The sequence below is a fragment of the Archocentrus centrarchus genome, unplaced genomic scaffold (assembly GCF_007364275.1).
Source record: "Archocentrus centrarchus isolate MPI-CPG fArcCen1 unplaced genomic scaffold, fArcCen1 scaffold_26_ctg1, whole genome shotgun sequence".
Classification (NCBI taxonomy): Eukaryota; Metazoa; Chordata; class Actinopteri; order Cichliformes; family Cichlidae; genus Archocentrus; species Archocentrus centrarchus.
In genome coordinates this window covers 359,898-380,638 of record NW_022060256.1, presented here as the reverse complement: position 1 = coordinate 380,638, position 20,741 = coordinate 359,898, and the positions used below count along the sequence as shown (strand labels likewise).

Sequence of the window (20,741 nt, the reverse complement as noted above, 5' to 3'; positions counted from 1 at the left end):
CCCACCGTGTGCAACCGCTTTACCATCGTTTTCAGAGCCATGCTTGTGTTTCAAAGGGTCTTTTTCTGTTTTACTCGTGCACTGTTCTTACCGGAAGTTGGCTAATCAGAAGAAAGTGGGGTTTTAGGAAGGGGAGCTGGCTTGTTTTAGCCAGAGGACAACCTGAAGGACTGATCCAAGGCCCAGATAAAGAAGGATTACTTTGAACTCTGAATAAAGCAAAGCTGCTCTACTTGAGTCCAGGAATAAAGATGGGTGTTTGACAGACAGGAGATATTTGGATATGTGATCTAAGATGACACTTGCTTGGTTTTGGTTGTACTGAAGACAAAGTTGAGACCATAATACATTAAATGCAATCATTAGTTAATGAAGTGTCTCTGTCAGACAGTGCTCATCTGCATCATCATCATCATATTAATAACTTGAGCAATAACAGCTGCAGTTATATATCTAAAGAGAGAATCAAAGTAGGCTGAACACAAAACCTTGGGGGACTCCTTTAACAATCGTAAGCCTTTTAACTTTCAGATGATGACAAACAATTAAAAAAAACAGCTTAACCAGAGAGTCCAAACACATTTAAGACACAATCCACAGGGTTAAAAATAAGGAACGAGATAAACATTCAGAGGCCTGAATTTTCCACCTTTCTCTCATGATCTTTATATTTGTCCCAGGTTCAGAACTATTCATACTGACAGCACTGTTAGCTGTTAGCTACAGATGCTGGTGACCCTCTGCTAATTATTGGTCTTTCTTTGTTGGTCTTTCTATCCACACAGGAAAGAAACTTGACAGTTGTGATGTTGATGCATGTCAATAGAAAATAATAAACTACAGAAAGTTTTTAGAGTCTTTATTGTAAAGCATTTATGTTTCATGCTGTGGCCCAATACAGCTGTTACACATGTTGATGTGAGACTAGGAGACCAAACATCAAGACAGTTTCCCATGATGCCTCTCTCCTTCTGGCTTCTCCACCATTCACACTTTGTCATGCATTCTTACACTTTCTGCTTGCAATGCTCGATTTAACATCATGTTATGCATTTATCTCCTTCAGGAACTGACCAATCAGTAGTCAGGATGATGCCCAAGGTAAACCACGTCTTCCTAATAGCTGTGTGTGCGTGCGTGTGTGTGTCGCAGGGAGGGTGTGTGTGTGTCTTCATGTCTTTTAGTATCTAGATCAAAACCCATACCTTGATCAATCTCCTCTTCAAGATCGTCTCCTCATGCACCTATCAACCTGTTCCTTGTTAGATCGCTCCTTTGGATCTCTTCAAATAATGTTTCAATGCAATGAGCTCATATTGTGTTGTTGAGGCTCAAAACTCCCTTTAAATGCTCTGTATGCTGGTGCATGATGGTGTTTCTGCTGAAAGTTCACGCTGCACAACACTGTGAGTCTCAATAAAAACCAGCAAGCATCCACCTAATCAAAGCTGGTTCAAGACCATCAATGCAACTGAACAATCACTTTGGGGAGAAAGAGGACAGAAGTAGAAAGTTGCCTTCTGTGTTTTCTGGCAGAAAGACAGGTTTTCATATATCAGTTGAGGTGATATATAAACTGCAAGGTTGTGAGGCTGAACAGGTGCATTTCACCTGGGAGACTGGGGTTTGAGTGCTGAGTAAAATGAAAAGTCAGTCTTCTTATTATATTTTATTTTTTGAGTATTATTTTGAGTTTTCAGGGGTTTTTTGGGGGGGGTTTAGGCACCAAAACAGTTTGGCTAGGTTTAGGAACAGACTATGGTCTGAAAATAGACTTTTTCACAAACGTTAACCATCTGTTCAAAATCTAACACATGGCAGAAAGCCTGAAACTTTGTCTGACTCATCAAAAAATACTGAAGGGCACATAGTATGTGTGGACACATAGTACCACATGACAAATCTACAATATGAAACATCCAGTTGTGTAAATCTTTACATTTGGCGCTTGTTTCACTCAACTTAAATATTACTTTGAAAGACAAACTGTAAAACAAATACATACAAGAATATAAATGTTGAACTGGTATTAATTAGCAAACTGAGGACAATGAAACTAAGATAAATTTCAATGAAGATTGAATTGACCTAATTTATTTACTGCTCCTTACACACTGAGTGGAGCAGACAGAGAAAGGAGAAGATGTCATGTTACTGGAAGTGCAATCAAACCTCTACAAAAGTCCTACACCAAACATAAAGAAACAAAAATCAACAAGGACAGCATCGTCACCTGAACGTGGTGTGGTGTAGTAAACACAGAACATCACAGGTCAGGAGGATATCAGATATGATTTTCTAGCACTAATCATCAGTGATGTTCCTCAACATGAAAGCTGGGTCAGTTTAAAAATGTAGCCGATATTTGCTGTTGGCACAAGTTTGAGGTTTTGGGACTTCCAGGAGGCGATCTCAGAACAGCAGCAGAGGTCCAGAGGTGCACAAGGAGACGGTGTTGGAGGGAATATTGGCCAAATGTACTCAGGTATGGTTTTTGAATTTAATGGACAAAGTTACTGAACTTTTCAATGCTCCCTTCCTGACGGAAGAAAGTATGTTGATACTGAATGATTGCTCAAAGTGAAGTAATACTAAAGAATCCTGCTAAGTGAGGACATTTAGTCTCCTGACTTCAGAGGGACCTTCCAATAGCTGTTTGAGGGTTCAAGCTACGCTCGGGATAAGAGGGTTGGGAATGTATTAATTAAGCTATAGAAGCATTTGAAATGTGAGGACATATATGGATGAATGGGCTTTGGTTTTTTTTCTGGTTCTCACTCAGGAGCAGACGTTTAACAGGTCTGTTAAGGGTTTGGACTTATTTTTAAGATCCAGGCTTATTCATGGTCAGGCAGTAATAGCTTTGGTATTATGTTACTTAGAGTCCACACAAAGACACAAGTACAAATGTGTGTGTGTGTGTGTGTGTGTGTGTGTGTGTGTGTGTGTGTGTGTGTGTGTGTGTGTGTGTGTGTGTGTGTGTGTGTGTGTGTGTGTGTGTGTGTGTTAGCAGCAGCTGGCTCAGACATCTCCAGGGAGTGTGTTATCTCTCAGAGGGACCAGCGTCCCAGGATCCCCTGCTGCTGCCATCGTGGTGAGACAAACACGCAAAGATCACGGTTCTCTTATACTTCAGATTAATCTTGAGGCAGTAATCTGTAATCTCCCTCACCCCAACCCCCCCTCCCAGGCCAGAGTGGAGGACGGGGTTATCGGCTACAAGGACTTGGCAGCGTTACCAAGAGACAAAGCCATCCTGGATATAGAGAGACCTGATCTGATGATCTACCAGCCACACTACAGCTACAGCCCACTGGAGGTGAAGTATCTGCTCATAGCTTAGATTTCTGTCAAGAAATCCCAATGTGTACAGCCGATTATGAAAAAATGGACTCCACATTCATCCTATCAAGAAATGAAATTTCTACTGTCTGGACCTCCTATTTGATGGAAGTCCAGATAGTAGGACCCCAACCCTATTTTTGATTACAGGGGTTTTAAACATGGTAAAATACCACATTTTCCAACCAACCTCCATAACCAGCTGCTTCTGCCACACATGGAAGTTTCTGTTGGGCTTTGACTACGCTCTGAATGTCTGGGCGCCCTCTAGATAAACTGCAGCCGGTCTGGGTGTTTGTTTGCATCATTGTGTGCAGAGGTGGGAAGTAATGAAGTACAAATACTTCGTTGCTGTACTTAAGTAGATTTTTCAGGTATCTGTACTTTACTTGATGTAAAGTACATCAAGTAAAATGTAGGGAGTAAAAGTAAAAAGTAGTCAAAAAAATAAATACTTATTTTTCTGACTACTTTTTACTTTTACTCCCTACATCTTTACACATGTATCTGTACTTTCTACTTCTTACATTTTCAAAAAACAAGCTCATTACTTTAGATTTAACGTGTCTGAGAAACGTTTGCATTTAGAGTCAGTGTGGGAGTTGGCTCCTGACTGCAAGCGGCTTTTGCTTGGAAGCTGTAACAACAGGGTGGGAGGGAGGGAACGCTCCTGCAATGCTCGCTCGGAGACCGGAAAAAGCTAGAGGAAATTGTGCTTTACGTACACGCCGGAACGGTGAGGAAAATAAGTGACAGAAAACGTAAAGGACAAAAAAAATGTGTGCAGTTTGTCACACAGTGTGTCTGCTAGCTAAAAGAGCAGCTGCTGTATTTTAAGGGAGAGCAAAGAATGAGCGATAAGTTCACTCACATGCTGTAAGAAAGAGGTAGAAACGTCCTCCAAGGAGCTCCTTTTACTTTCTTACTTTGGGTAGATTTCAGAGCCTGTACTTTTATACTTTTACTTGAGTACAGAGGTTGAACCAGTACTTCAACCTTTACCAGAGTAGTTTTTAACACAAGTACTTGTACTTCTACTTAAGTAAAGAATGTCAGTTCTTTGGCCACCTCTGCATGTGTGTATTTGTGGTTGTTTTGTGGCTTTTACCTGAGCTCTGTGAGTTTTTTTTATGTAATTGAACCAGTTGTTCAGATTGTGAGGAAAGGATGAAAGTTGGCATGGAAAACCTTTAGGCCAAGTTTAATAAATTTAAGGATGGACACGTGAAATATGCATAATAAGTGGCCATGTTGACATAAGATGTGGGATTTTGGGAAAGAACAGGAAAAACCGAACCATCAACACATTTCTGCCGTGAAGCTTCTGAAGGTAGCTTTATTATAACATAAACCACTTTGATTACATATTTAATACATTTCTGTTGAAGAAAATGAGATCTCCATGTAAAAGAAGATATAATCAGCTCATTGCATTCAGCATGCTCATGATCACTCCACAGAGCTGCTGTCACAAACACAGAGCTCTGTGCAGGCCCGTGCGTTACGCTTGCACTTACACTGTCCCCTGCATGCTTTCTTGCAGCCCCAGTGAACATTTAATAAGCATCTATCATCCACTCTACATTTCAGGGAAAATTGTCCACCATTTTCACAAACTAATAATCTTTCAATAAAAGCTGTGAAACATATGACATATCCTAAAATGTAACTCTGTTAGAAAGCTTTTATTCGTATTATTTTGATGTTTGGTACCTGAAAGAAAAACACAGTCAAAGCTGAGCTGTGACCTTCAGCCAAAAAGACAAGGGAGCCACTGGAAGGCCACCACAACACAAATGCGTTTGTAACCCTATTTGTTTGTTGTCAAAAATATGTACATAAAAAATAATCTATGACATAATACTTAACCATGATATTTAGTATTCGCATGGAGGAAATCAGAATACTGTACGGCCAAACTAGTAAATCTCACAAGCTTAATTATGCATATATGCAAATGAGATTAGATCATTTGCATGAAATTGATCAAATGCATATACAGCTGGTGGACAATAACATTAAGTTGATATGTAATGAGTATTAGTGGGTTTTTTTTACCATATTGACGAAAATCAAACTAAAGTTAACGGATAAAACAGTTTGAAATACAGTGGCAACCGTTTTGAATGAATCACCCTTCAGATTATTACTTTCATGTGTGTCCACCAATAGAATAATCTTATATGTTCTAAGGAACGTATATGCCAAATTTGGTGGTTTCTTCACAATCTGAACAATCAGCTTATATCCTGCACTAATTTGGCATCTCACCAACACAGGCAGCACAGCTGTGACAGCCTGGAGATGATTAAGATACTGAAATGACTGAAATTAAAAGTCTTAATACCTGATTGCTTATTCTGGATTTTAGTCAACACTCCAACTCCTTCTCAAAGGTGTGATTCTGAAAGTATGATCAAGCAGACATGAAACACATTTTCAGATTCTGTGGGACCCTTTCAGATACTGAATTTGAATCCAAAGATGAATGAAGATAGATAGATAGATAGATAGATAGATAGATAGATAGATAGATAGATAGATAGATAGATAGATAGATAGATAGATAGATAGATAGATAGATAGATAGATAGATAGATAGATAGATAGATAGATAGATAGATAGATAGATAGATAGATAGATAGATAGATTGTTATATGCTGCAGTTCCTTCTCTGTGCATTCAGGTCCAGGACCTTTGTAGCTCAGAGCCTGGGAGCAGGGGAAACCCGTCAGCGTGGCAGCAGGTCGGCTGCTCTGACAGTCGGTTAGTTTGTCGGTTGGGTAGCTCTGCGTCTGGCTGCGAACAAGGACATCAATCTGCGGCTTAGAGAGCTGACAGCTCTTAAACACAGCTGAGCCTTGTTATGTTTGTGTGTGTGTGTGTGTGTGTGTGTGTGTGTGTGTGTGTGTGTGTGTGTGTGTGTGTGTGTGTGTGTGTGTGTGTGTGTGTGTGTGTGTGTGTGTGTGTGTGTGTGCATGTGTGTTGTGTCATGGGCTGTTGCCATAAAGTAAGTGATTCCATTTTGTGGTGCAGATTGGTTTAAGGTTGGGTTAAGGGTTAGGTAAGCAGCAGTAAAGGGACAAAGACAGATATTCTGGAAGTCAGAATGCTTTTTGTGTTTAAATTTTGAAGCCACAAAGAAATGCTGTCTTCCGCATTTGTGCTGCACCTTCTTTCAGCTGTCTTGCGGGTTTTTTCTGGTTGTCTTGAATTTCCAAAGCATTTTGGCTGGTAAATCAACCAGCACAGTAATGAGGGATTTCATTCAAATTCTGTTCTTAGCAGCAGACTCAAGACAGCTAAAAGATGAGACTTTTCACCAAAGATGAAGCTAATAATCAGAGTATGCTGGCAGAATGGGAACGTAAATTTCATCTGCATATCAATGGACATTTACCTAAATGCACACAGAATGTTGCCAAGTGGGAGTATAAAATATTAAAATTGGAAAAAACAGGTGTCCTCATACAGAGCCTTGTGGAACACTGCCATTTGTTTATGTATAAAGAAAGAATGGAATAAGAGCCAAAAATAAGAAATAACTGTGACTCACCTGGATGCCATTTTAATTTTTTGGTTCTTCTTTTAAATGATCTGATGTGTAGCTCACACATCCATCTGCATCTGCATGGCTGTTGTCATCAAATTCCACCCTTATTAAAAACAAATGCTGCTCTGCATTAAACTTGATGCTCAGGTGCTGCGCCATTATATTACTGTGACAATAAGCCAAACGGACGCTTTTCTGCATCGCTGTCTCTGGAGTTCATCATTGGAAGAGTGAAGCAACACTGCCACCTTCAGGTCAAAGTGTGATTTGAAGTGGAATTCTCTGTAATTTACATCTGGTACAGTGACTTAATAAGAAAACTGTGTAACAAACAGCTTATATAGTTTGTCTATTTGTGTTTTGTTTAAGTGTAGTTTCTTCCTCATTTTCTGAACCTAAATATATTTTCAAGTATTTAATCTATTTTTGCTCTTTTCTCCCCAAAGGTCCTTGTCTCCTCGCTCCATCTCTCCTCCTCCTTCCCCAGAGGTAAGCCCCCCCCCATGTTTTCTTTCTTTACATGTCATCATGCAGTTTATCTTAGCAGGTTAGGAGGGTCTTCCTGTTTACTGTTAGAGCCCAGCAGTGATTTTAGCAGGAACAAAACAAGATTCAGTTTATACAGCCATTAGTGACAAGGTCGAAGGTCACATGTCAGAGCCTCATAATGGTCCATAAAACATATCAGAAAGTGAGTCATGGTAGAAATATAGACAATACAGGATCTTATGGCATTTTAAGAGAAGCAGCTCTCTAACTCAGATGCTTTGTGGGTGTCTGAGTGTATGTGATGGTTTATTATTAGTGCACTGACTCTCTCTGCCCGCTTTCTGTGAATCATCCTGTTATTCTGTCAGCCCGCTTTCTATAAAGGTGGTTCTGGCTCTATTTTTCTGCAGAACACTGTGCATTTTCCTGCTACCATATCAAGCACTAACCTTTATATGGTTCTGGTGGCATTTTTTAAATGTGTCTTTGGTAATTTAGGAGGTTCCACTGACTATGTTTTAAACAGAGGACCTGTAGGTCATAAGCTGGTCAATGAGGAGGTCCTAAGGATCCTTAAGGTGTTCCTAAAATCCTTCAAGACATTCTAGTGATCACAGAGGAGGTTCTAGGCTTCCTTTTTGGTGGTTTAAAGTTATAAACAACCCTTTGGACATTTTTAGGGATTATATATCTCAAGCTGAGAAGTTGTAAGATGGTTTTATGAGGCTTACAAGGTTTATTAATCAGTCACAAGGGTGTCCTTCAAGGTGTGCTCAAAGTAGTTCTAGTCATATTTTTGGTAGTTCTTGTGGTCAGTTCCTTTGATGCTATTACAGATCTTTTTTTGAGTTTCAACTGGTCATAAGAAAAGAACTCCTATGGGTTTTTAAGAACCTCTAATGGACATTCAGCATGTTGTGCTTCCACCAGCAGATTAGGAGGTTCTGTTGATATGTGAGGTGCTACCAAACTTTCTTTAGTTGGAGGAGTTTGATTGTGTGGCGGTTGAAGAATTCTTTTCAGACATTCAGATAGCAATGTGGAGATTTTAGTGTTCCCTAAAGTGTATCTGGGAACATTTTAGGAGGTTCTAACAGTAATAAAGGAGGTCTTGTAGATTGTGATATTCATTGCAAATATTATAGACATCTTTAAATGCCAGTTCTGCTGCGGTTCCAGTCAGGTGGTTGATGTGGTCCTTTAGAGGATGACCTGTTCATAAGGTGGTCAGCAAGTGGATCATATGGATCTTTTGGGGGTGTTCCTAAAATCTTTTAAGATATCTCTCTAGGGTTCTTTAAGGTGGTTTTAAACAACATTTAGGATATGTTGTGGTCTTTTTGAGAAGCCTGCTTTCTTCACTCTGATTCTAGTGGTCTTTTACAGGTTGTTCTGGTCTCAGTTGAAGAGGTCTCATAAGTTTTAATGAGGTTTACAAAAGCGTACTGGTCATTGAGGTGGGGCTTTCTAAGAGTTGTAGGGATCCTTATAAGAGCATACTGTGGTAGTTCAAGCAGTCCTCGAGGTAGTTCCAGTCAAGTGAAGAGGTTCTGTTTGTAAATGATTGACTGTCATGGATTCCTGGATTCCTGAGGTGTACTCTGTTTTAGGATTTGAGGACTTTTAGGAAATTCTGATTCAGGAAGTTTTAGTAGTAGTAATTGAGGAGGTCTTACAGATTACTTTGAGGGTTGGTCAACGTTGAGATTTATGGATCCCTCAGGAAGCCCTTTGTGTTCATTAGAAAGTTCTAGTTGTCACAGAGGAGTGACATTTTCTTCTGTATTTCCAGAATCTGTCCAAGGAGTCCAGGGAGTGGCTGGAGAGCCGATCACCTGGAGGGTCCTCGCCTGGTTCCACCATCCAGAGCAGCAGAACACACAGCACACACACACCATCAACACCAAATACACCAAATACCCCAAACACACCCACCACACACTCATCTGGTACCATGAAGAGCACCATGCAGCACTTCCACAGGCCAGGTAAAGATATCTATTTCCATTTATTTGTTCATTCATTTGAGTCCCACCAGACACTGGTGGGACCTGATTCTGAAAAACATAACTGGAGAGCGTTATCTTAACGCAGGTGGAGCTCCATCAGCTAGAAACAGTATCTCCATCAGGGGAGTTTTTAATTCTCAAATTTTGCACAAAGTCTACCTGCATGTCCAAAAATTGCTGGTCACAATGTTGAAACCACTGTGGGCAGGGCTACCACAAGAAATTCAGTGAATCCCAGATGCAGTTCAATGCATCATCAGCACCGCGTCCATGTAAAAGAAGTATTACCTGCCAATATTAGGAAGAGAAAAGAGGAGTGTTATTCTTATTAGTTGGTTTGTAACCAGTGAGAGTGAATTGGAGTTTACCTATCACATCAGGGAGCTCCCAGTGTCTGAACTGTTTTACACTGGATTCCCAGAGGGGATTTGTGCCTCTGACTGGATTTGAACTAGTGACATTTTCTTGCCAACCAAATGTGTTAAACACTACACGAAAGAGCAAGCTCAGATACCTACGAATGTTTGGCCTAAATGTGGCCCACATCTGGAGTCTTCTATGGGCCGCATTTGGCTTTGAGTGACGATGTCGACTCCGGGTGAGTCTAGTTTCCACTGTAAATGGGCCATTAGTCAGGTGTCTTGTGACCTTTGAGCCAGACTACATTTGCTATTGGTGTAACAGTGTTGTAACTGCATGAAGTTACCCAGATTAGACCCAGATATGCCTGCTCTCTGGACTCAGTATTGAAACTGTAAAGAAGTACGGTGGTCCCTCGCTATATCGCAGTTCACTTAATGTGGCTTCACTGTATCGCGGATTTTTTGTAAAAAAATTTACAAATTCTGTTTTGCAGGATTTTGCAGTATATAGGTATTTCTCTAACACTCCATAACTATGTTCATTATTTAGCGGAAATAGAAGTAATGGCCGAGGGCAAAGATACTGCACCACCCTCATCGCCATCAGTACTGCACAGCTACATACATAATTCATCATCTTCATCATTCAAGTTGTAGTAAGAGGGTGGGAAAGGTCTGTAGGAGTGTGGGAAGGGTTTATAAAGGCTTAAAATATATATAAACAATAACATAAATATATAATAAATATAAAGTCGCTACTTCGCGGATTTTCACCTATCGCCGGGGTCTCTGGAACTTAACCCCCGCGATAGGTGAAGGATCACTGTAATCATTATGTAGTAAGCCAAAAAACAAAAAAATACCCCAAGTATTATATATGTAATAAAACTTGGTTATTTTATTGCTTTCAGAAAATGGTACCAACATCTACAAGAAGCCTCCCATCTACAAACAAGGTGAGTCGCTCAAGTCAATTACAGGCTTGATGTTTCTGGTCTAAGTTTGCTGGGATGTGGTCTGCAGTGTGTAAAATGTAGTGAAGCAGTTTGTTGCTCATGTTTGTTTTTTTTTATCATTTGTTAAAAATAAAAATTATAAGGTGCTGGTTTAGTTCAGCGAGTGAGTCGGTGACCGTCTGCCAAGGAGCTGAGTGCAGCGGCCCGGGTTCAAGTCTGAACTCGTAGCCCTTGTTGTGTGCCTTCCCCTTGTTTTTCCTCACTTTCCTGTTTGTATTCACTGCTCTGCTATCCAATTAAAGCAGAAATGCCCCCAAAAAACTGTGATAAATATAAAGTAATGAAAGTAATGAAAATCTTAGGAGCTGGTAGAGTGTGTGAGCTGAATGTGGGTCAGCTGCAGCCCCTGTCCTAAACCCACATGAGTGATTTCATTGTGTTTAATCAGCTTTAACGTGTGTGTGTGTGTGTGTGTGTGTGTGTGTGTGTGTGTGTGTGTGTGTGTGTGTGTGTGTGTGTGTGTGTGTGTGTGTGTGTGTGTGTGTGTGTGTGTCTGTGTGTGTGCAGATGTATCATCCTCTGCCGTCCCTCAGGGGAAGCACATCGAGGATTTGATCATTGAGTCTTCAAAGTTTCCAGCAGCTCAGCCTCCAGACCCGAACCAGCCCTCCAAGATTGAGACTGACTACTGGCCCTGCCCCCCCTCACTAGCTGTGATTGGTATGACCCAAACTAACACAGAGAAATAAATGAAACACACTTTGTGCTACATTCAGAGTTGATTAAGAAAGTGGGATTTTAAAGATTTTCATCTGAAAATCATGTCTGGCTATAAATCCTGATTATTCCTGCTTCCTGTCAGGTATTCATCACACTGTTCCCTTGTTTCCTCTCCTCTTTTCTCCTTTCCATGTCTCCTCTCCTCTCTGCAGAGAAGGAATGGAAGAGGAAGGAGCAGAAAGATGAAGATGAGGAGGAGGATGGAGAGCTGGTTGATGAGCTGTGGGGACTCAGAAAGCTTCAAAAGCAAGAACTTAACAAGGTGGGAGACTACACAGCCAGCTGCAGATCCAGGCTGAGCTAGAACATGTTTGCCATGAAACCCCAAAATGTCCCGTTCACTGTCAGAAAAACAGGAAACCAGCAAATACTCACGTCTGAGAAGCTGCTGCCAATGAATATCTGGTATTTTTGCTTTAAAAAAAATCTCACCACTTGATAAATAAAATATGAGAACTGCTGCCATGTCAGCTGCAGAGTGCTGTTTGGTTTCTGGGTGACTGAGAAAATAATAAAATGGACTTCATAATGGCAGTTCAGAGAGAAATGTATGCCCTGGAGCCCATCAGGAGACTAATCTGGACACAGTTTTAACTGTGGAACCAGTGAGGGTGCATTAAAACTACTTTTATTCTTTCATATTTGTCCTAGGAACAGCTCATCTCAAAATAAAAGGCATGTATTTTTCATTTTTGTCTGCAGGGCCATTTATATGTCCAGACTGATTTGGTGTGAGTTACCCAGTTTTGCAGCTACAGAAATTTGTGCTGTCTATTTAGTATAATGGAAGTAAAGAGCACTTTACTTCCAGCAGAAACTCCTGTTTCCAGAAATCATGATGGGAAAAAATAAAATAAACCTTGCTGTGAAACATTTCATGTAGGAACTACTTTCTCCTCATAATGCAAAGTGAGTTATAGACACATCATTCCCATACAGCTGTTATAAAGGGAGAAATTAGCTGCAGAGACCAAAGCAGTTTCTGTATCAGGCTGTAAACATGTTTATTTCTGCTGTAATGTTTTAGCATGGGAGTCTGTGGGGACTGACTGCTGCTGGAGTCTCAGTCTTTGGTTCTTTTCATGTTTATTTTCTTTCAACAGCAAATGTTCCCAAAAGTGGTTAAAAACTCATCTTAAAATGTGTCTTTGTGTTTATGCGTCTGGTTTCAGATTCAGTCCAATTTGGGTAAAATTATCCTGAAGGAGGAGTTGGAGAAGTCTGCAGCTCCTCTGAGGAGGAAAACTCGCTCTTTACCGGACCGCAGCCACAACACTGGTACACACACACACACACACACTTTAACACTTCACTGCTGTTGTCTGTTTCTGTCAGAAACATTTGACAAGATGAAAATATGTTAAATTAGACATTTATTAGTAAAAGTGTCGTCTAAACCTGTCATCCTTCTCATTTTGCACCTCAAAGGATATTTTGAGTTGTTTTCATGAGACGCGTGTTTATGCCCACAGAAGATTCACTGTCACTAACTCCAAGACCACAAATTAAATCTGCATTTCATACAAAGAAAAACAGCAGGAAGTACTGCCACCTGGTGTCAGCCAGCTGTTATAACCTTTAAAAACAAAACACTGGAAGAACTGACTGCTGTACATGTGTTGTTTTTCTTTTTTTTTTAACAATTATCATCATCTGACAGTAAGAAATCTCAGTCAGTGTGTCAGGAACGATCAACATGATCAACATGAAAATAATCTGCAGGGAAACCTCACAGGTTCTCCTCTCTGCTGCTCTCCAGGGTCCAACGTCTCCAAGTCCGTGTATTTCCCAGCATCCTCTAAGAGCGGCCTGTCCAGGGTGAGTGTTTCTGCACGAACACGTTTGGTCTGAGCGGTGTGAAAAGGAGGCCGAATGAAGACGTGAACGTGTTTGTGTTTGTTTGCAGCTGCAGTCGGCTGAGTTCAGCTCGTCTGAGAAAACTCCTGCAGGTACAAACACACATCTGAGAATATACGAGACATCCATGATAATCATTAAAGCTTTGAATCCATATTTTCACAGGTTTGGCCTGATTTATTTTGCTGCCAAAGAGTCTATATGTTAATTAGACATTTTAGGACAGGAAATAGGGAATTATCTTTAGCATTATTTACTGAAGCCTAAACTCATACATAAACAAAACGTTCATTCTCAGGTTCTTCTGGTAACTTGTAAAGATGTCATATTTTTAATTTTTCTTGCCATCAGTGAACTTTTAACTGACAATAATTAAAATCTTTGTGTCTCTTTGTGTCTCCCTGCAGGGCTTCAGGTACACTTTCCATTATTTTGACTATCTTTGCAGAAATCACTCATCAATAATTAGTGCCGGTGTTCATCATAATCTTTGTGTTTGTCTGTCAGAACGGAGACTCGAGGATGGACAGAGGAAACTCTCTGCCCAGCATGCTGGAGCATAAGGTACAAAAACTGAACTTAGAAGCTTTACAGCCAAAGCGGACCTGTTCTCAGTGCCCGTGCAGTAACCCCTGTGAGCCTCAGATAAGACACAAACACTCAGTTTATCACAGTGTTTTTTTCTACTCTTGGATCTGTGTGATGTCATGGAGAGAGGATATCCCTTATAAGGTCATCTCAGGAATAGAAGCCCTACCCACCTGCAGTTCAAACCTTCTGTTAGTGAGGTGAGCTTAAACCGCTTGTTTCAGCCAGAGGATGAACTGAGGGGCTGCACTGAGGCCTAGGCTCAGATAAAAAAGGTTTATTTTGAAGTGGAAGTTATGCAGATCTGTTCTAGTCCAAGTATAAGAATACAGATCTGGGAATGAGCAGAGTGGGTGCATTAAACATGCTCTGTTTCCACAGTGAGTCTGAGGGTGCACTGAACAGAGCAGATACATTTGTGTTTCTGCTTCTTGCAAACAAAAAAAGGAAAACTTCTTTTTCTTTCTTTAGAAAGTAAAATATCATCATCATCATCACCTCTGCAGTCGGAAGGCTTTACTGAACACACAGCAGAACATGAAGATTCACTTTATGTCTTGTGTGTCTCTCTGCTGTGTGCAGATTTATCCCTATGAGATGCTGGTGGTGACTCACAGAGGACGCAGCAAACTCCCCCCCGGTGTGGATCGGACACGACTGGAGGTACAAAAATAAAAATAAATACAATGAGCTCCTCTCTGGAGAAACATGTAAAGAACATGAGAAGCTTCAGCAAAGATGGCCAAGAGATGTGTGACAGTATGTGTCTGAAGTTTTTAGATGTTTATTAGTGTAAATGTAATCAGATTTGTGCGTGTGTTCTGAAATCTATACTTAAAATTGTGTCATTTTTAATTAAATGATGAATAAGAGGACAATTTCACAGGAATCAGCAAATAAATTGCATTTGATTTGATCGGCCTTTTTACTGCAAACATCATCTTTAGCTTTTCTTGTCTGTTTCTGCTTGATTTCACAGACTTCTGCTTCACACTGAACAGCTGTCATTAAAATATTTGTTATTTAATATAAAAATGTTTTGGAATGAGAGAAAATGTTTCTTCCTCTGATGAATCCGTTTAAATATGCTCAGAATAATGTCCACCTGCTGTTTGGGAACACAGCACTTGAAATCTTCCAGTTTCACACATTCAAAGCTCATTAATTCTCACTAAATCTGAGACACCAAGCAGCATCTTTACTAGAATCTTTGTGCTTGACGAACTTCCAAAGATGCATCAGGTTGTTTTAGTAGCAGGTGCAGCCTGGTGTTGGTACCGAGAGTTTCAGGGTGAAAAATAAAACATGGTTTCTTCATTCCTGCTCTTTCTCTGATTCTGTGTCTGTCTCGTCCCTGCAGAGGCACCTCTCTCAGGAAGAATTCTTTAGCGTTTTCAGGATGTCCATTGAGGAGTTCGACCGCCTCTCTCTCTGGAAGAGGAACGAACTGAAAAAAAAGGTCTGTCTCTTCTGAAGCTGCATGTCCCACAGTCCCCCGCTCTTCCAGGATCCAGCCGGCGGGACACCAAACGGACTCGGAAACGTATCATCAGCCGACACCGTCACCACCGTCATCAACACTTCAGTTTGTAGACACCTCAGGTGGCTTTGGGTTTGCAAAGAAACACGGAGTGGTTTTAGAGTTCTGCTGCACACATTAATGTCACTGGTTTAATTTAGAGATCTGCAGAGCAAGCACAAATAATAAATCTGCAGGGGAGGATTTCAGAACGATGAAGAAACATGAAATCAGCGGCTGCACCTGAAGCTTAGTGGTTCTGCTGTCTGTGGAGGCTTCCTGGGGTTCCCTGCAGTCTCTCTGGATTCCACAGGGCTCCAGGTTTCCACACAGCAGACAGAAAACCATTTCCATCCTGAAGCCCTCTGAGCCTCTTTATCCCAGCCGTAGTCGGACTTTAGGCCAACATTCCTGCTGACTCTGCGTCAGCTTCCAGACTGAGCAAACAAACCTGTTAGCAATCTTTTAAAGCAGGATTATTACTATTGGCTTAGCCAGCTATGATGTCATTGTGACAGCATTTCTTTCCCAGCACCAAAGAGAAAAACAAGGAGATGGTTTGGTCACAGTCATTCGAGTTTATGACACACACCGGCTGCAGGCATGAAAGACTAAACGTCCTCCTCACACCTGTCAGCATAAACAGCTAAAGCTAACTAACCCAGCATGGATCAGTAACTTGATGACGTCAACGTCGCATTTAGTCAAAGAAAACTTAAAGTTTAAGCATTTTTATTTGAGCTAAAAAAGTGGACAAATCAAAACTGCAATAATTTCACTGCACGTGATAAAATGAGGCTAAAAACTATTAAATACAGCAATACTGAAGGATTTGTTTATTAATCTCTCTCTTAGAGCTTCACATTTTAGAGTGTAAGCTAGATAAAAGTATTAAATAATTTCTGCCTTTTGGAGCTTGTCTGAAGTGGTCATTACAGGAACTGCAGTCTACTACAATCAGAGAGGCCACGCCCATAATAATAGAAACTTTCAGCCTTAATTAAGGTTAAACGGATGAGTTTTTAAAATAAGGCATAGAGGCGCAGCCAAAATGATCGCGACCGTGTGCAATGAATTTGTGATCACACTGTCTTTGAAATGGTTGCTTCAAAGATGAGGACCAGTTCTGCAACCACTGGCAGTCAGTTGCCATTTACAAGGCAACTTAGGTGCATTAAGGTGGCCATAGATGGAATCAGTCTGCTATTAGTTTGCGACCGAATGGGGTCAACTTTGCAGTTATGTGCAGTCTGTTTGTGGTAGTATGGCAATTTGTTGCAGATCTCCTCTACATACACAGAAATTCACACTAACTCCTGCATTCAGAGTCCAGCCAGAACATCACAGAAATAGCAATATCTCCACAGACAGCAATCCAGCTGCACTCAGCAACCTTGCTTTATATAAGAATATAACCAAAATGTAACCAGTTGGGTGGAGTCCCCTAGTGCAAAGACATGCGTCACGAGTTGTGCTGATCAGCGCAGATTGACTAAGATTGATTGCAATTGCTTGTTGGCAATCTGTCTGCATTTGTAACTAACCTGGCAGTTAGTTGCAAGTCTTTTTCAATCTGAGTGATTGCAGTCAGTTTGAATCAGACTGCGACTGTCTGGAGACAGGTTGTCTCCCACCAGGCAGCCTGTGGGATCATCTTGCAATTATGGTTATGCAAAGGTGAGGTCATTGCACGTTCAACCTCTGGTGACCAGCTGTTCACCACAACTATTTGCAATTGGTTGCCAGATGTGAAATAATTCAATCCAATGACCAAGCAACCACCAATTTTTCCCAGTCACGAGGAGGTCGCCGTCCTGTTTTTACTCTGGTGTGAGTGAGCCAGAGGAGCTGCAGGCTATGGCTCTTCAGGCCGACTTTATGCTTCAACGCTGAAGGTTGATGGTTGAAAATCCTGTACTGGGGTGGCATCATACCAAAAAGCTTCTTAGGAACATGCAGCATGTACATCACGGAGGAAACTTTGGAAATGTTTATGGTGTATGTGCCCCTGAGTAGCTTTGACTTAAATCAGTGTAATCTGGATGAGGGCACACTTATGAAATTTATAGTCTATAGGCCTTTAAGCAGACACAGCAGGTGTGGTAATGCTACAGCTGGAAACGTCCTTATTTAATCTGTGATTTACAGTTTTGATTTTGGCAGAGAGGAACCTGAGACTCTGTGTTTTTTAATTCTTATCCATGAATCCCAGCCACATTCACTTCAGCCTCACAGCTGGGGGTCTTTTACTGACTCGTCTGGGTACAGATCGGCCCATCCTGAGCCCGATTTTTAGCTCACATGGCAGTCCTTTTCCTCCTGTCTTTTCATTGGCTCCAGTAGCAGCAAACCTCATTCATCGTTCGTTGATATTCAGCCTCTGCTGTCTGCGATGAAACCGTCTCCTTGTTTTTTTCTTTCTAGTTCAGCAAAAGCCACTGCCGCACACACACACAGACACACACACACAGACACACAGTCTCACAAAAACACTTCTAAGAGATGTTTGCGGTGCAGAAGAGCGATGACAAACCGGAGCACAGGCTGAACTCTGACAGCTCTGGTTCCTCCAATCAGCGTCTGCTAGTGTTGCTTAGTGACCAAATGATGTGCAGCTATTTTTTAACGTACATAGAGAAGTGGCATGTTTGTTATTAATTAAGTCTAAGTGAAAAATAATAGATCCTGAATGTTGAGGAGAAAACAATGGATAATTTCTTCCTGGACTCTTCTGAGGAATTCTGGGAAATCACCGGACATTCTCACCTGAGTTTAGCCCGAGCTGAAGTGAACTGATCTTCATCATTAGCACTTCAGTAGGTGTGTGACGTCTTCACTCATTGTTAAATATATGTATTAATATACCCACCAGCATAGAGGTTAAATTTAAATCTGCACTGCAAAACTACACCTGAATATCCAACATGTTTCACACCTTTAACTCATTAAACCAACGCGGGCCGGGACTCAGGACTGAGCCGGATTTAAAGGTATTCAGAGAATTTTTCTGTGTGTCAGTAAATTAAAGCCATTAAGCCTCGAAACAGCAAGCTTCTTATAAATCGGTGAGACCATTTCATCCCTCTATGAGGTGCAATCAAAAAGTTTTCCAACAAACAAAAATCAAACCTGGATTAATAATCATCTCATTCTTGACTGCTTTGGATCAATTTCAGTGTAGCAGCTATTCTTAGTAACTCCAGTAACTAAACTAACCCAACTTTCATGTCAAAGCAATGAGAACTTGACTACAACACTGAGACCAAACAACAGCGCGTCACCGAGGAGGGCCAGCAGTCAGCATGTTTGCGTGGAGCGCCACTTTGAGCAGAGGTGGAAGCGGTTTAGAGAGGGCCAATGAGACGGCCTTGAGCCCCTCTGTCGGTGTCCGGGTCACAGAGGCAGCAGTCTAAAGAGAGCTCCCCAGCCACCTTCTCCAGCTCTCCTGGGAAGATACAGAGATATTTCCAAACCTGCTCTCCGGTGTGTCCAGGTCTCCTCCTGATAGCTGCCGCTTGCACCCACAGTCTTATTCCTCTGGTCTGTACCCACAGCATGTGGTCAGAGGTGGGGTTAGTAATGAAGATCAACCAGCTTCGTCTTCACCACGACAGATGGTGACGCTGCACCTCTCTGTTGATCTCCTGTTCCCTCCTCCATGAGTAATACCTAAACTCCCCCCCAACCCGCAGTGGGCTCTCCACCTGTATCCTGCTGAGAGCTGTGGCCTCACACTTTGATGATGTTTGATTTTTGTCGGCAGTCACAAAACTTCTGATTGCACCTCGTCCGTTTCACCGCATCAGTCTTCATCCACGCTTCTGAAAGATTTGCAAAACGATCATCTGAATGTCGGTGACATTCAGATGATCAGCATCAAATCAGAAGCTGTTGTTTTCTAAGTAATAGAAATGTCATCTATTGTTATCATAACTGAGTGTTAGCATCCATTGGAGTCTGACTGTGTAAACTGCATTTATTTTTATTAATCTTTAAATTGTTTGAGCTGAGCACAGTGAGGGGGTCTCACTGGGCTCCGAGTGGTTTAACTTCTTATTTTCTCCAAAGTTGAAGCTGATCCATCAGGAAACAGCTGAACTGACCTGATGCTGCACTTTGACTCTGAATGCTTTAAGAGCGTTTTTCCTGTAATAAACTGACACACATGCAGGAGCTGTTTGTATTTTAGCTCAGCGAACTCCCGCTGATGGTTTAGACCCGACGTTTGTTCCTTTAAATCCGAGTTCAGCATCTCAGACCTGCGTGAGTTTAAACTCAGATCACTCTCACTGCATCAATTTAAAAGAAGCAAAACCCCACAGAAATCACCACCGCCACTTTCTGCATCACTCACTGTCACATCTGCCTCGCCGCTTCCTGTATCTGTGGAACAACAAAATAAAAGACTGAAGAAAAAACAAAACCAGTGGATGGAGATGTGAGATGTGCTGGAGCGAGTGAGCAAGCATTGGTCACTTTACGTTGAGATGATTTCCTGTTTTCTTTCTTTATTTCTTCTTTTTTTGGAATGATTCTGACGCCGTTTACTGATACTGAGAGGATGTTCGCTTTGCTCTGGTTAGTTTGTGTAGTTAGAAACAGGAAGTGATTGCCGTGACGACACAAAGATTGTTCCATGCTTTTCTTTTTGTACATTTGAAGTGTTTGATTCTGTTTTTATTGAATTCTTTAGTCATGCAGGGCGGCTTCGACGCTCGTCAGCGTCTCTGAGCGTTTAACTGCTGCATGTGTGATGTCAGGATGATGATGATGTCATATTTTTATTCTACCTTTATTTAAATCCACTCTGGCGGTTACAGATTTGTGGCTCAGAGTTTCTCTTCTTTGGACTTTGAAGTCGGGCTCGTATTTCGCGGTTCCTCCACCTTACGGACGAGTGTGCATTTGTGCTTTCTCTTTGAAAAACTGCCGTGTTACAAAACTTCATTTTATTTCTGTCATTCTTAAATCTCAAAGAATTAACATGATACAAAAAAATTATTTAACATAATTTTGTCTTTTTTTTTTCTTGGAAAATTCTTTTTATTCTAAGTAAATTTTGAAAGAAAAATGAAGACATTTTACAGTTTGAGAAATACGAGCCCAGAGGTCAGAGGTCAGACTCGCTGACGAGGACTCGCCGTCCTGCTGCTGTACATACTGAACCACTGAATGACTACTTACTAGTTGCTGTTGTTTTCTTCTGTGGATGCAGCTGCTGTAACAGATGAATGGTGATGTGAATGATTAACCAGGAGTTACAATAAAGAACATTTCTATTTGGA

The 20,741-nt window shown here is 41.2% G+C and overlaps 1 protein-coding gene across 1 annotated transcript in view; it reads left to right on the top strand.

Moving 5' to 3' along the window:
- Positions 1 to 20,741, top strand: part of LOC115775868 (dematin) — a 40,617-nt gene extending 19,876 nt beyond the window's left edge. Inside the window, exons 4-18 of the mRNA XM_030723385.1 lie at positions 1,067 to 1,101; positions 3,014 to 3,094; positions 3,191 to 3,319; positions 7,341 to 7,385; positions 9,178 to 9,373; positions 10,668 to 10,712; positions 11,280 to 11,432; positions 11,645 to 11,754; positions 12,665 to 12,770; positions 13,252 to 13,310; positions 13,399 to 13,441; positions 13,757 to 13,764; positions 13,857 to 13,913; positions 14,520 to 14,600; positions 15,298 to 20,741. Coding sequence (XP_030579245.1) covers positions 1,090 to 1,101; positions 3,014 to 3,094; positions 3,191 to 3,319; positions 7,341 to 7,385; positions 9,178 to 9,373; positions 10,668 to 10,712; positions 11,280 to 11,432; positions 11,645 to 11,754; positions 12,665 to 12,770; positions 13,252 to 13,310; positions 13,399 to 13,441; positions 13,757 to 13,764; positions 13,857 to 13,913; positions 14,520 to 14,600; positions 15,298 to 15,411 — 1,239 coding nt within the window. The 5' untranslated portion in view covers positions 1,067 to 1,089 and the 3' untranslated portion in view covers positions 15,412 to 20,741. The remainder of the gene's footprint in view (positions 1 to 1,066; positions 1,102 to 3,013; positions 3,095 to 3,190; positions 3,320 to 7,340; positions 7,386 to 9,177; positions 9,374 to 10,667; positions 10,713 to 11,279; positions 11,433 to 11,644; positions 11,755 to 12,664; positions 12,771 to 13,251; positions 13,311 to 13,398; positions 13,442 to 13,756; positions 13,765 to 13,856; positions 13,914 to 14,519; positions 14,601 to 15,297) is intronic.